The sequence below is a fragment of the Lutra lutra genome, chromosome 4 (genome assembly GCF_902655055.1).
Source record: "Lutra lutra chromosome 4, mLutLut1.2, whole genome shotgun sequence".
NCBI lineage: Eukaryota > Metazoa > Chordata > Mammalia > Carnivora > Mustelidae > Lutra > Lutra lutra.
Genome location: NC_062281.1, coordinates 60,346,346 through 60,362,880, shown reverse-complemented (window position 1 = coordinate 60,362,880; position 16,535 = coordinate 60,346,346). Strand labels below are relative to the sequence as shown.

General features: G+C 39.2%; 1 protein-coding gene across 2 annotated transcripts in view; it reads left to right on the top strand.

The window, feature by feature from the left end:
• Positions 1–16,535, top strand: part of LY96 (lymphocyte antigen 96) — a 35,045-nt gene that overhangs the window by 2,433 nt on the left and 16,077 nt on the right. For both annotated transcript variants that reach the window (XM_047728311.1, XM_047728312.1), the window contains exon 2: positions 8,775–8,864. In XM_047728311.1, the coding sequence (XP_047584267.1) occupies positions 8,775–8,864 (90 nt within the window). The remainder of the gene's footprint in view (positions 1–8,774; positions 8,865–16,535) is intronic.

Sequence of the window (16,535 nt, the reverse complement as noted above, 5' to 3'; positions counted from 1 at the left end):
TGTAGGTTGTTTTTAGCATGTAGCCACATAGAAACAACAGTATTGATGAGATCAGTCATACCCTAATGCTATTAACTAGCTCTATCACTATTTTTTGGTTTTCCTCCCTATTTCTCTACAAATGTCTGCAGTCTGAAAGCACAGCTTTAGGGCTAGACTGCAGTTTTGATTTGGTATTTTCCACTGGTTTGCTCAGCATGGGTTGACTGGTCTTTTCTACCCATTAGTAATATCAGGAAGGTTTGATGCTTCCAAAAATGCTAGCTCCTTGAGATTCTGTTGGGAAAATGGGTCAATGGTGTAATACTTGGGGGAGATTTATAAATGTACTTTGAGTTCTGAGAAGTTCTGTAAGAAAGAAACCTATTTAATCCCCCGACTTTCAATTTTATTTTATTTTATTTTTTGAGTGTGTGTTGACTATCTTGAGAAACATTCTGGCAAATGCTAATAGAAATTTACTTCCAGGGAATTAGCGTAATTGCCAGGTGTGAAAACAAGATTTAGCTTGTGACCCATCTTACCTTCATGGTTTTTTCCTGTGTGTGGATTGTACTGAATTCCCTTGCAACTAACCTCTGGAATTTTTCCATCCTATAAGGTCAGTATAGCTCTCCCCCACCAGAAAGCCTCGCTAGTCTACTCTGCTGCCACGTCTCTCCTTTCCTTCGGCTTCTATGTACCACACATTGATTATATTATCTTCTATTTAAAAGAAACAAAAGCTGTTATTTTAAAGTAATCTTTACACCCAACATGGGGCTTGAATTTACAATCTCGAGATCAAGAGTCACATGCTAGGGCACCTGGGTGGCTCAGTCAGTTGAGTGTCTGACTCTTGATTTTGGCTCAGGTCATGATCTCATGGGTGGTGGGCTCAAGCCCCACATCTGGGTTCTGCGCTCAGCGGAAGTCTGTTTGAAGGTTTTCTCCCTCTGCCCTACCCGCGCATGCGCTGTCTCTCTCAAATAAATAGAGAAAGTCACATGCTCAACTGACTGAGCCAGCCAGGTGCCTCAATTATGTTACCTTCTCTGTGCCATGTTTCACATGGCCTTTATTTGTATTACACTTCCTGTTATTATTCAAGCTTTTGATCTTTTAGTAATAATAATTGATTTGTCTTTTGATTTTTGATGGAGGACCTTACTCTTTTCTGTCTAATGCTGAGAAATCCTGTGGTCCTTTGCTGCTGCGCTTTTGCTCTGGGGACTGAGGGGAGCAAGCAGAGTACATAGCTACAGCACAACCCTGCTTGGGACCATGGCCACTGCCATGTCATTATCTTCCTTCCCTACCTTACAGAATCTATCTGGTGAGTCCAACAAGCATGTGTGGGAAGCTCTGATTCCTGTAGGTATTCCTGTGAGGAGAGTGGTAACAACGACACTTGATTGAGTCTTTCTGTGAGGATGATTTCCATTTGGTGAAGCTGTGGGGTATTAATAGTGGATTGGTTTGCTAGGACTCCCACAATAAAACACCAAAGATTGGGTGACTTGACAGAAATTTATTTCTCACAGTTCTGAGAGCTGGAAGTCCAAGACCAAGGGTAAACAGATTTGTTTCCTTCTTGCTTTCAGATGACTGCCTTCTTGCCATGCCATGTCATTATTTGGTCTTTTCCCTGTGTGCACTTATGCCTGGCACTCCCTGTGTGTCTAAATCTCCTCTTCTTTTTTTTTTTTTTTTAAAGATTTTATTTATTTATTTGACAGAGAGAAATCACAAGTAAGCAGAGAGGCAGGCAGAGAGAGAGGAGGAAGCAGGCTCCCCGCTGAGCAGAAAGCCCGATGTGGGGCTCGAACCCAGGACCTGGGATCATGACCTGAGCTGAAGGCAGCGGCTCAACCCACTGAGCCACCCAGGCGCCCCTAAACCTCCTCTTCTTATAGGGACACCAATCATATTGGTGTGGGACTTTACTGTAGGAGGTTCTTTTGAACTTAATCTCTTGTTTAAAGACGTAATCTCTGCATATAGTTACACTGTAAGGGACTGGGAGGTTAAAATTTCAACATATGAATTTGGTGGGGGGGAAGGGGACACACAATTCAGCTTATAATATACAGAAATGTCAAGAATTAGCTATGTGTTCCTCAACTTTGGAAAAGGCAGAAAATGTGGGTGTGTGTGTCAGTCCATAAGACCCTGGACACATACCCTCTTGTAACCTAGAATCATCAGACTCAGATTAGGTTCTAGACTTTTTTTTTTTTTTTTGCTATAGGTAATCCAGAAACCCAAGAATTAATAGATCATTTAGTTAAACCAATATTCACTGAGCATCTAGCATGTCTATTCTAAGCACTGAGGATATTATACAGCAGTGAACAACAAAGACAAAGTTCCTGCCCTAGCAAAGTTTTTTTTTTAAAGATTTTATTTATTTATTTGAGAGAAAGAGAGAAAGAGAATGAATGGAAGGAGGTGTAGAGGGAGAAGAACAAGCCGATTCTGTCCTGAACACAGAGCAGGACATGGGGCTTGATTCTGTGACCACCGGAGGTCACTACCGGAGCCTAATCAAGAGTCTGATGCTTAACGGACTGAGCCACCAAGATGCCTCCTCGTGGAGTTTTTATCAGTAAAATAAAATATTCAGCATGTTAAATGGTGGTAATTTCTCTGAGAAAAAAGTAGAGCAGGAGAGGGGACAGAGAGCAGAAATGGGGAAAGGGGTTGCATTATAAAGTGGAATGACCAAGGAAAGCATCCCTGGGAAGATGACATTTAGTAAAGACCTGGAATAGTTGAGGGAGTGGGCGGTGCAAAGGCCTGATGTGGGACATGTCCGGTGTGTTGGAAGGATAGTAAGGCCAGTGTGGCTGCAATGGAGTGAGGGCGGGGGAGGGAAAGCAGTAGAAGATGAGGTCAGAGAGGATATGGGGAGGAGATGAGGGCCTTGTAGGTCAGGGGGATGGCTCATCTTTTACTGCAAACAAAGATTGGTCTGGCTCTTGTGCTGATGATAATCCATAGGGGGGCACAGGTGGGAGCAAGAGAGGTGTTGGAAGGCTGTTGCATAATACTCCAGGTGAGAGAGATAATGGTGACTTGGACCAAAGGAGCTGCGGTGGAGGTGATGAGAAGGGATCAAATTCTGGAAAGAATCTGAAGGTGGAGCTGACAGGACCAGCTGACTGGGTGTGAGCTTGCAGCATGGCCCTCCCAGCTAAGCAGGTATATCCCCATATCTTGTGTATCCACTCCCACCACCCGCCCCCAGTGGGCCAGCCCCTTCCCTGGCCTTGAGTTGTACTTCTTCTGTTCTCTAACTCAAAATATCCTTGTCTGTTTCATGCCAACCGTTTGTGGTCCATCAAAAGTCCTACAGAGCATGTCAAGTCAGCTGAATTTAATTCAGTTTAACAAGCTTTATTTAATAGGCACTGAGTTTAGTTATTATGCTAGGGAATACTGAGAATGTAAAGTTTATGTGCGATATAGCTGGAACATCAAGGAGCTTCTGGGTTTTGTCTCATGTGTAGTAGGAGGAGTAACTGTAACATGAGGATTCATTCATTTATTCTATGAGCTCAGCATGCCCCCTGGGAAGCCCAGTAGCTATTTGGAGCTAGAACTCCTGACTTAGGGCAAGCTGAGCCTCCTTCTTCCTATCTATTCCATTGCATCATCCATCTAATTCCTTAGGCCCCCAACCAGGGGTATCCTTTATTTCTTTTCCTTATTCCCCATATTCAGCGTGTTGCTGAGTCCCATTTTCACTATCTCCAGAGTATGTTCTCAAGCTAATTACTTTTTACTGTCCGCTGCTCACCACTCATACCCCCATCTCTCCTCTGGACTGATGATGACAAGGGCATTCCTGTCAAAAGGGACCACATATTTATGTATCAGAAATTCCATTAAAGAGGTAAAACGAAGTGCCGTGAAGGTTCAACTCCAGCTAACATTTCCTCCCTAGACCTCCAAGAATACTTAATGCCAACACTCAGAGGGACACTGTTTCGTTTCCAGTGCCAACTGCAGTTGAAATTGCAGTTAAGAAAGATTCTGAGGCAGAGCTCAGTGGGAGAAAGTGCTATGATGGATTAACAATGCTGACCTTTATGGTTGCAGTGGAAATCGGAGCCTCTTGTACTGTGCACTTGTTAAAACAGGTCATTACTTTCTGTAACAACCCAAATAGAGGATTTTGTCACATACATGGTGCCACCCAGGCGCCCCTACATGCTGACTTTAAAGTAATGAAGCTACCCTCCAGTAGGTCCTTGTAAATAATAAAATTATATTCCATACAATGCTATGTGATCTTTTGCTTCTTACATCTATTATTTTTTGTATGTTGGTCTTGTCTTCCCAGAAAAATCATAGACCTCCTGATGTAAAGACTAAACCTCAGATCTCTGTTCTCCACTCTCTAACACCCTGCCCCCTGCCCACCCTGCTCTGATGCCTGGCCCAACACTGAGCACCCACAGGAGCTCTCTAAACATTTGTCTGATTGAATTGAGTTCTTGATGTTGTCATCATAATCAGACAATTTCAGAAACATGGGAAACTTAATTGGAAGGAGAGAATCACCCTTAGTAACACAACTCTGGTGATTCACTGCTTTTAACTTGTTCTCAGCTTCTGCTCCGGAGTCTTTGGTCGGCTTACTCAGGATTTTCTATAAGGATATGGATGGGAAAGAAGGTGCACATTACACTATGCTTCTTAATGCATATGAAAGGGCCCAGATTTCAATACCCTAACAACCTTTTTCTTCCTAAGAAAGGTAATAATGGGTATTCTTTATGCAAATCTTTTAAAATATAAGTGAAAAGGAAGCCATAAGGTACCCTAGGCCTGTCACAATTCAGTTGGCCACTGTCAATATTCTAATTTTGGTGAATATCCTTTTGGATATATAAAGGTGAATATTAAAAACCATAAAATACCAGAATCATACTGTATATAATATTGGGTAAACAGGTTTTTTAAAACTTGATAATATATGATAAACATCTATGTCATTAAATATTCTAAAAATTCATTTTAATGACAGCATATTAATTTAATATATAGGTATACATATTTACTTATTCAACCACTTCTGTATATTTTATTTTTTAAAGATTATTTATTTATTTATTTCACAGACAGAGATCACAAGTAAGCAGAAAGGCAGGCAGAGAGAGAGGAAGGGAAGCAGGCTCCCTGCTGAGCAGAGAGCCCAACGTGGAGCTCGATCCCAGGACCCTGAGATCATGACCTGAGCCGAAGGCAGCGGCTTAACCCGCTGAGCCACCCAGGTGCCCCTGTACAATACAGTTTTATTAACTATAATCACCATGCCTTATACATCCCAGGACTTATTTATTTTATAACTGGAAGTTTCTACCTTTGGACCACCTTCACCTGTTTTGTCCATGCTCATTCCTCACCTCTGGCAACCACCAATCTCTTCTCTGTATCTATAAATTTAGTGTTTTGTAGATTCTTTATACCAGAGAGATCACATGGTATTTGTCTTTCTCTGTCTGACTTAGTATAATGCCCTCAGAGTCCATCTGTGTTGCAAATTGGGTATTTTTTCTTTGGGATAAATAAACCTTTTAGGGATGAACATCTTTTGGGGATAAAAAGTGATAAACCTTTTAGGGATGAATACCTTTTGGTCAAATATTTGTGAACATCCATGATTAGGTGAGATGACAATATAATTCATTCTATGAGGATTTTGTTGCAGATAAACTCAACTGATTGAATGAGAGATATTAACATTGATTTTTTTTTCAAAAATTTTTTATTTAGAGAGTGTGAGCAGGGGTAGGGGCAGAGGGAAAGGAAGAGAGAGACTCTCCAGAACATTCTGCACTGAGCACAGAGCCCTTTGTGGGCTGGATCCCATGGCCCTGAGGTGATGACCTGAACTGAAACCATTAGAGTCTAATGTTTAACCAACTGAGCCACCCAGGAGCCCCTAACATTAATTTTAAGGCTTGTATTCAGGGGCAAATCCACACAAACCTGGTATCGTCTCTCCTCCTCCTCAGTGCTTTTATGAACTCTTCTTCTACACCTTTCTTGAAACTCCTTCTTCAGAAAGACTGTTCACTAATTTATCTATTCATTTATTCACTTGCTTAACATTTCCTAGATCTCTAATTACTTGACGTTTATTTTCTATCTTGAACCACTATAACATACACAACGTGAAGAGAGTGTATAAAAGGAGAGTAATGTTGATGGGAAAAGATTAAAAAGTTCCAAGATGGAACAAGTAATTTTATGAAAATATCTTTTGGGAAGTTTTTTTCTCCACACCGTTTAAAGTAATTCAGTATCTTCAACTTCCACCTTAACAGTATTAGGGGATTAGAATAGTAATCTATTTATGTTATAGGGAGGTTTCTTTTCTGTATTTATATAATATTTTAAAATCGATCTTACTGTAGTAAGAACACCTTACATGAGATCTACCCTCTTCAGTATTTTAGTGTACCACACAATATTGTTGACCATAGGCACAATGTCATACAGCAGAGCTCTAGAACTTATCTTGCTTGACTAAAACTTTATGCCTGTCGGTTAGTCATTCCCCATTTCCCCCTCCCCTTCAGCCCCTAGCAACCACGATTTCACTCTTTGCTTCTTTGAATTTGACTGTTTTAGATACTTCATGTAAGTAGAATCATGTAATATTTGTCCTTATAAGACCAGCTTATTTCCCTTAGAATAATGTTCATAGGATTCATCCACGTTGTAGCATATTGCAAAATTTCTTTCTTTCTCTTAAGACTGAGTAGTATTCCACTGTATGTATAGGCCAAATTTTATTTATTTATTTATTTAAATATTTAATTTATTTATTTGACAGAGTGCACGTGAACAAGGACGGGGAGAGGCAGGCAGAGGGAGAGAGATAATCAGGCTCCCTGTGGAGCAGGAAGCCCAACGCGGGGCTCTATCTCAGGACCCTAGTGGTTTAACCAACTGAACCACCCAGGTGCCCCCAAAATAAAATCTTAAAAAAAAAAAAAATGAAATCGTGTTTGCATGCAAGGAAAATTTTACTTCTTCCTTTCCAATTTGGATGCTTTTCATTTATTTTTGTGGTCTAATTGATCTGACAGATGGGGTCCGTTATCTAAGGAACGAGACTGAGACAAAGTGAAAGTTATGCAAAGCTTTATTCTATGCCAAGCATTAGAAGTCAGACTGACCAGCCAGGGCCGCCTCCGAAGAGAGCGACCCCGTCCCGATCTCACAGGCTGGTTTTATAGAACATAACCACAGACCTCAAGGTACGTGGCTTCTATTGTTAGGGCATTTACTCCTGGAACCGATACCCGGAACCAATACCAGGAACTACTGGGATGTTTGGAACTGCTGGGGCGTGCTGGGGCATTTAGAACTGCTGGGGCGTTTAATTCCCGGAATGAAGTCTATGGATGTACCAACAATATGGCTACCTAGGCAATATGGAGTCGTTCTAGCTAAGCAGGCCCTAATAGTTAAACAGGTTTCAACATTAAATCGGCCCTAACACTGACTAGGTCTTCGGGTGCTATGTAAGGAGTGGGTATCCTTGCTTTCTTTCTAATCTTAGAGGAAAAACTTTCAGTTTTTTACCATTGAGTGTAACATTAGCTATGGACTTTCGTATATGGTTTTTATTATTTTGAGGCCATTTCCTCTAATCCTAGTTTGTTGAGAGTTTTTATCACAAAAATGAATAAATCTTGTCAAATGCATTTTCTGTAGCTGTTGAGATAATCATGTGATTTTTATCCTTCATTCTATGGAATTTTGCATCTATATTTATTAGAGATCTATGGAAATTTGCATCTATATTTATTAGAGATTTATTAGAGATGGCCTATAGTTGTCTTTCCTTGTGGCATCTTTGTCTGGTTTTTAGTGTCAGGGTAATGCTGGGCTCATAAAATAAGTTTGGAAATGGTCCCTTTCAATTTTTTTTTTTTTTAAAGATTTTATTTATTTATTTGACAGAGAGAGATCACAAGTAGACAGAGAGGCAGGCAGAGAGAGAGAGGGAAGCAGGCCTCCTGCTGAGCAGAGAGCCCGATGCGGGACTCGATCCCAGGACCCTGAGACCATGACCCGAGCCGAAGGCAGCGGCCCAACCACTGAGCCACCCAGGCGCCCCATCCCTTTCAATTTTTTGAAAGATTTTGAGGATTGGAATTAATTCTTAATTTAAATGTTTGGTGGTAGAATTTACCTGTGAGGCCATCTGGTCCTAGGCTTTTTTTTTTTTTTTTTTGGTTGGGATATTTTTGATTACTTATTCAATCTCCTTATTAGTTATAGGTCTGTTCAGACTTTCTAATTTGTCATTCCTTTGGGTATTATTCTTGGGAAACTTGGGGATCTGGATACTGAACCAACCTCTTGCTTCTTGAGTGAAGCTGGTGGCTAGGGGATCTTTTCCTGATTTTGCTCTGCCACATGCAGAGTTTCTGGTGAAAGGATATCCCCTGCTGACTTTGATGAGTCTGATTTCACATTCTCCTGTGATAGAGGAAACTTTCAATTAGTTTCTGATTATTCAAAAGGGAATTTGTCCTTGAGTTGTTGCTGAATTGGTATGTTTGTGAGAAGAATGGGGGTCTTGGACTCCTTGCTCTGCCATTTTGTTGATGTCACTCCTCCAGTGAGGGAGATGTTTTTAACCACCCTCAATTTTTCTCATTACATGATTTTAATGGCATCTTTTGGGGGAATGATATTCAGAATACTCTATTTACTAGAAATGATTTATAATAATTTATTGACATTACCTTTATTCTTCCATTTAGATGACATGAAAGTCCCTATTTCAATAGAACCTAAACCTTGTATAACACTGAAGGGAAGCAAGGGATATTTGCATCTTTCCTACATTCCAAGTAAGTTCAATGTTTTGTTTTTGTAATTCAACAGAAAGCTTCAAGAAGTATGAATGATAAATGACTGTGTTCCAAATGTAATGTATTAGTTTTCTCTTTCAGTGTAACACATTACAATTTTAGCGGCTTAAAATGGTACACATCTGTTATCTTGCCATCCTTGTGTGTCAGTAGTCTAGGCATGGCTTAGTTGTGTCTGCTTCAGGAGGTTTCAGTTAAGGTATCAGCCAGGACTGGGGTCTCTTCTGAATGTTCAAGTAGGGAAGAATCCACTCCTAACTCATGTGGTTGTTGACAGTATTCCGTTCCTGTCTGGCTGTTGGATAGCACTCAGTTCCTTGCCACCAGGGCCTTTTTGACATGGCTTCTTGTTTCATCAAAGCCAGCAGGAGGGACAAGCTAACAAGATAGAAGCCATAATCTTATGTAGGCTACCTTTACTGTACACTATTTGTTAGAAGCAAGCCACTAGGCTAGCTCACACTCATGGGGGAGGGAATTCCATATGGCATGGGGATAAAATGGAAATAACTCGAGACTTCCAATAATCTGATAGGTATATCCTTTGTCAATCATTAACTATTCAGTTCATAAGTAAAGCTGGGTTTCCGCTAACCAAAGATCTGCATATGAGCAAGCCATAACTTTTTTTTTTTTTAAAATAAAGACCTTTCTAGAAAAAACTATGAAGATGATGGGATGAAAGAAGGCAATTTTTTGGTTTGTTTTGCACTGTATCTTGTTTTTCCTCTTTATGATTTTACTTGTAATCATCAGCTTAGTAAAAATGAATTTGGGTAGTGGTGATGGATGCCTGAGTGTCTGTGAAAACGTACAAAATGTCCTTCCTCTCCTAGTCAGCTCTGTTGCCCGTAAGTCCTAGGAAACTTCAGTTCTAGTCATCACCATTATCATTTTTGTTTTCATCATTACCAACATCATTTACATCCTAACTTATGTTTGGAGCTTATACTTTACAAAGTGCTTTCTCATAAATAAACTTGAACATTTCCCCCCCCCCTGATTTTAGTTCTTCAGTTTACAAGACAAAAGACAACTGAAAACCCAGAAATATGGACAATAAACTTATGTTTTAATTTTCTGAATCTAATTGTTTAAACTGTATTTTGAAACTGTCTTCATTTAAAAATAATTAGAAAGGCATATTATATTTCAGGTATTGTGATAGGTCTTATGAATTCATTGATAAATAAGATGTTCTCTTGACCTTCAAAAATAAGTGCAATAGGAGAGAGATCTATAGATAATATGGTAAGATAAATGAAATGATAGCATTAAGGCTTGGTGGTAGCAGAGAGGAAAGAATAATCAGCTATGTTCACTCCACTTTCTTGGCCAAAGGTGAAAGAAATACTCCTTTTCTTGGCTAAAGTTCTGCAATTTTTTCCTCTTTTCTCAGGTTTTGTTTTCTATTTTATGTTTTGGACTTTATCTGTCCTCCCACCCCCCATGTTTGGCAGGAGTGATTATTTACATAACAAATGACCTCATTTTCAAACGAACCTCTTGCCCTTACACACAGGGAGTGGAATGTATCCTTCTAGGCTGAAGTAATAATATAATACAGTGTACTTGGGGTTGCCTGAAAAGCAGATACTAAAAAAAGGAATTAGACATGCAAGAGATTCATTGGGGGAAGTGCTGGAAAAATTTAAGTAAAGAGGAAGCTAGAGTAGGCAAGGAGAGAATTCAGATTAACCTGCAGGTCTGATACCTTTGAAATGAAAGAGAAAGGAAGGAGTATTTGGTAAGATGGTCATCAGACCAAAATGAATCCCTGAGATACTCTGAGACAGGTCAGTGGGGAGCCTTGGAGCAAAGATTGCCTGTCACATCACAAGTGTCCTATGACAGGCAGGGGTAGGCTATCGTGTCCTTGTGGAGTTCAGTTATTATAGGAGCATCCTTGGTCATTATAGAAGCATTATAGGAGTTTGGCTTCTGGATGATTTTGGAGATAGATCTGAAGGTGCAGCAGCTAAAGGCTATCTGCCAACTACCTTTCCTTCTCCCAGCAGTTCTTTGAAAGGGAGGTTTGAGTACCTCACTAATGTGACCACCACAAATACCTTAATCATTCACTAAATGCTACATTTATATACCTTGTATTAATTCAGTAACAAAAGAATTTAGTCATATTTTATTTTTTAAATTTTTAAAAATTTTATCTATTTTATTTTAAGAAGAAATGAGATTAAATTTTATTTTGGATAATTTTCAAACATTGTTCCTATATAGTTTTTTATTTTATTAACATATAATGCATTATTTGCTTCAGGGATATCATCAGTCTTACACATTTGGAGTCTATTTTTGTGTGTGGTGTAAGGAAATGGCCCAGTTTCATTTCTCTGCATGTGGCTGTCCAATTTTTCCAACACCATTTGTTGAAAAGACTGTCTTTTTTCCATTGGACATTCTTTCCTGCTTTGTCGAAGATTAGTTGACTGTAGAGTTGAGGGTCCATTTCTGGGCTCTTTGTTCTGTTCCACTGATCTATGTGTCTGTTTTTGTGCCAGTACCATGCTGTCTTGATGATGACAGCTTTGTAATAGAGCTTCAAGTTTGGAATTGTGATGCAACCAACTTTGGCTTGCTTTTTCAACATTCCTCTGGCTATTTGGGGTCTTTTCTGGTTCCACATAAATTTTACGATTATTTGTTCTATTTCCTTGAAAAAAACTGATGGTATTTTGATAGGGATTGCATTAAATGTGTAGATTGCTTTAGGCAGCATAGTCATTTTCACAATATTTGTTCTTCCAATCCACCAGCATGGAACATTTTCCCATTTCTTTGTTTCTTCCTCAATTTCTTACATGAGTACTTTGTAGTTTCCTGAGTACAGATTCCTTGCCTCTTTGGTTAGGCTTATTCCTAGGTATCTTGTGGTTTTGGGTGCAATTGTAAATGAGAATGATCCCTTAATTTCTCTTTCTTCTGTCTTGCTGTTGGTGTATAGAAATTCAATGGATTTCTGAGAATTGATTTTATATCCTGACACTTTACTGAATTCCTGTTATGAGTCCTAGCAGTTTTGGAGTGGAGTCCTTTGGGTTTTCCCCATAAAGTAACATATCATTTGCAAAGAGTGAGAGTTTGACTTCTTTGCTGATTTGGATGCATTCTATTTCTTTTTGTTGTCTGATTGCTGAGGCTAGGACTTCTAGTACTATGTTGAATAGCAGTGGTGATAGTGGACAGCCCTACTGTGTTCTTGACCTTAAGGGAAAAGCTCACAGTTTTCCCTCATTGAGAATGATATTCGCTGTGGGTTTTTCATAGACGTCTTTGATGATATTGAGGTATGTACCTTCTATGCCTACACTGTGAAGAGTTTTGATCAAAAAAGGATGCTATACTTTGTCAAATGCTTTTCAGCATCTATTGAGAGTATCAAATGGTTTTGTTCTTTTATTAATGTGTTGTATCACATTGCTTTGTTTGCAGATGTTGAACCAACCTTGCAGCCCAGGAATAAATCCCACTTGGTTGTTGTGAATAATCCTTTTAATGCACTGTTGGATCCTATTGGCTAGTATTTTGGTGAGAATTTTAGCATCCATGTTCATCAGGGATATTGGTCTGATGGGGTCTTTGTCTGATTTGGGGATCAAGGTAATGCTGGCCTCATAACATGAGTTTGTAAGTTTTCCTTCCATTTCTATTTTTTGGAGCAGTTTCAGGAGAACAGGTATTAATTCTTCTTAAATGTTTGGGAGAATTCCCTTGGGAAGCCATCTGACACTGGGGTCTTGTTTGTTGGGAGATTTTTGATGACTGCTTCAATCTCCTTAGTGGTTATGGGTCTGTTCAGGTTTTCTGTTTCTTCCTGGTTCCATTTTGGTAGTTTATATGTCTCTAAGAATGCATCCATTTCTTCTGGATTGTCAAATTTGCTGGTTTATAGTTGCTCATAATATGTTCTTATAATTGTTTGTATTTCTTTGGTGCTGGTTGTGATCTCTCCTCTTTCTTAGGTGATTTTGTTAGTTTGGGTCCTTTCTCTTTTCTTTTTGATAAGTCTGGCCAGGGTTTTATTAATCTTATTAATTCTTTTGAAGAACCAGCTCCTAGTTTCTTTGATTTGTTCTACTGTTCTTTTGGTTTCTATTTCATTGATTTCTGCTCTAATCTTTATTATTTCTCTTCTCCTGCAGGGTTTAGGCTTTCTTCGCTGTTCTTTTTCCAGCTCCTTTAAGTGTAGGGTTAGGTTCTTGTTTCTTGAGAAAGGCCTGTTGCTATATACTTTCCTCTCAGGACCCCTTTTTCTGTGTCCCAAATACTTTGAACAGTTGTGTTTTCATTTTCATTTGTTTCCATGAATTTTTAAAATTCTTCTTTAGTTTCCTGGTTTACCCATTCATTCTTTCATAGGATGCTCTTTAGCCTCCATGTATTTGGGTTCTTTCCAACTTTCTTCTTATGATTGAGTTCTAGCTTCAGAGCCTTGTGGCCTGAAAATATGCAGGGAATGATCCCAATCTTTTGGTACCAGTTGAGACCTGATTTGTGACCCAGAATGTGATCTGAATGGGATCTATCTGGAAGAATATTCCATGTGCTCTAGAGAAGAATGTATAATCTGTTGCATTGGGATGGAATGTTCAGATATATCTGTGATGTCCATCTGGTCCAGTGTGTCATTTAAAGCCTTTAAGTCCTTGTTGATTTTTTGCTTAGATGATGCGTCCATTTCAGTGAGGGGGGTGTTAAAGTCCCCTACTATAATTGTATTACTGTTGATGTGTTTCTTTGATTTTGTTATTAATTGGTTTATATAATTGGCTGCTCCCATGTTAGGGGCATAGATATTTAAAATTGTTAGATTTTCTTGTTGGACAGACCCTTTGAGTTTGATATGGTGTCCTTCCTCATCGCTTATTATAGTCTTTGGTTTAAAATCTAATTTATCTGATATAAGGATTGCCACCTCAGGTTTCTTTTGATGTCCATTAGCATGGTAATTGTTTTTACCCCCTCACTTTAAATCTGGAGGTGTCTTTGAGTCTAAAATGAGTTTCTTGCAGACAGCATATTGATAGGTCTTTTTTTTTTTTTAATCCATTCTGATACCCTGTATCTTTTGATTAGGGTATTTAACCCATTTACATTCAGGTTAACTATTGAAAGATATGAATTTGGTGCTATTGTATTGCCTGTAAGGTGACTGTTACTGAATACTGTCTCTTTTCCTTTCTAGTCAGTTACTTTTAGGCTCTCTCTTTGCTTAGAGGACCCCTTTCAATATTTCCCGTAAGGCTGGTTTGGTGTTTGCAAATTCTTTTAGTTTTTGTTTGTCCTGGAAGCTTTTTATCTCTCTACTTTCAATGACAACCTAACTGGATATAGTATTCTTGGCTGCATATTTTTCTCTTTTAGTGCTCTGAATATCCTTTCTGGCCTGCCAGGTCTCTGTGGATAGGTCTGCTGCCAGTCTAATATTTCTACCATTGTATGTTATAGACCTCTTGTCCTGAGCTGCTTTCAGGATTTTCTCTTTGTCACTAGGACTTGTAAGTTTTACTATTAGATGATAGGGTGTGGACCTATTTTTATTGATTTTGAGGGGGGTTCTCTGTGCCTCCTGGATTTTGATGCTTGATCCCTTTGCCAAGTTAGGGAAATTCTCTGCTATAATTTGCTCCAATATACCTTCTGTCCCTCTCTTTCTTTTTCTTCTGGGATCCCAATTATTCTAATATTGTTTCATCTTGTATCACTTATCTCTCTGATTCTCCCCTTGTGGTCCAGTAGTTGTTTGTCTCTCTTTTTCTCAGCTTTATTCTCCATCATTTGGTCTTCTATATCACTAATTCTCTCTTCTGCCTTATTTATCCTAACAGTAAGAGCCTCCATTTTTGATTGCACCCCATTAATAGCTTTTTTGATTTCAACTTGGTAAGATTTTCATTGTTTTATTTTTCCAGATTGGGATTCTCTAGTATCTTCCATGCTTTTTTCAAGCCCAGCTAGCACCTTAATAATCATCATTCTGAACTCTAGGTCTGACATATTACTAATGTCTGTATGGATTACATCCCTAATCATTGGTAATGCCTCTTGTTCTTTTTCTTGAGGTGATTTTTTCCACCTTGTCATTTTATCCAGATAAGAATAGATGAATGAGAGAACAAAATACTAAATGGGTAGTAATGACCCTAGAAAAATATACACTAACCAAATTGGAAGAGACCTGAAACAAGGGGGAGATGAAAGGAAGAAAAAAAAGAAAAAAGATATATTAGACTGGTGAATAGGACAGAGCCACACACTTGATTTTGGGTGTATTTTGGTCTGTTAATAGAAACTGCCTCCCAAAATTTTAAAGAAAGAAAAACTTTATACACACACACACACACACACACACACACACACAAATAAGGGTAAACACAATGAAGGGATGCAATATCACTGTATAGATGAAAATTTAAAAAGATTCTAAGAAAAGCATTGATAATATAAGAAGTTGGTTGAAAAAAGAAAAAAAAAGAGTAAAGAATGTGATCAGGCTGGAGACTAGAACAAAGCCATGCACTAGATTTAGGGTATATTTTGATTAGAAGAAACTGTATCCCAAATTTTAAAAAAAGAAAAACCTATATGTATACAAAAAATAAGGTTAAATACAATGAAGAGGGGCACCTGAGTGGCGTAATAAGTTAAAGCCTCTGCCTTTGGCTCAGGTCCTAATCCCAGGGTCCTGGGATCGAGCCCCACATCGGGCTCTCTGCTCAGCAGGGAGCCTGCTTCCCTTACTCTCTCTCTGCCTGCCTTTCTGCCTACCTGTGATCTCTGTCTGTCAAATAAAAAAAAAAAATACAATGAAGAGATAGAATACGACTATAACAATAAAAATTTAAAATGATTTTTTAAAAAGGTATTGATAAGATAAAATAGCAAAAAACCCCACATGTTAAAATAGGAAAGAGGAAAAGTTTTTAAAAAAGAATAAAAAAAATTAAAAAAATTTAGCTTTGAAAGACTAAAGAATCATGGGAAAAAAGGCATGAATTCTATGTGCTGTATTCCCATAGCTCTGAAGTTTTGCAGTTCTCATTTATCAGTGAACTTGGTCTTGGATGGATGTTCTTATTGATCTTCTGGGGGATGGGCCTGTCATATTGATTCTGGAATGTCTTTGCCTGAGGAGGAATTGCATCACCAGGCTAAGTGGCCTTGTTCAGAGACTAAATCTGCTCGGCTTTGCTCTCGGTAGCTTTTGTTCCCTGAACACTTTCTGTATAGCTTTGGAGAATGAAGATGGTGGCCTCCCATCAGAGGTGAAGCAGTCAATCCCTCCTGTCTCCCTGATCTCTAGCTGCAGTCTGTGCTCACCCAGCATGTGACTGAGCATTTCTATCTCTGGCTCATGGTTCAGTCTCTGTAGCTGGCTTCCCTGGCTCCAATACCTGGGAGCTCTGCCACACTCACACACCCCTGGTCTTTCTGTGACCCTGAGGGACCTGAGCCTACACTGTCCCTGCGAGGGTTCCACGCCTGGCTTAGCCTTTGGAGCAACATCGCTCAGTAGAGCAGACTTCCAGAAGTTCCAATTTTGTGCTCTGCTGCTCTACCATTTGCCGGAAGGTTGCCCCTCCCACCATGGTCTCTCTTCCTATATATCACCTCTGATTCACTTCTCCACAC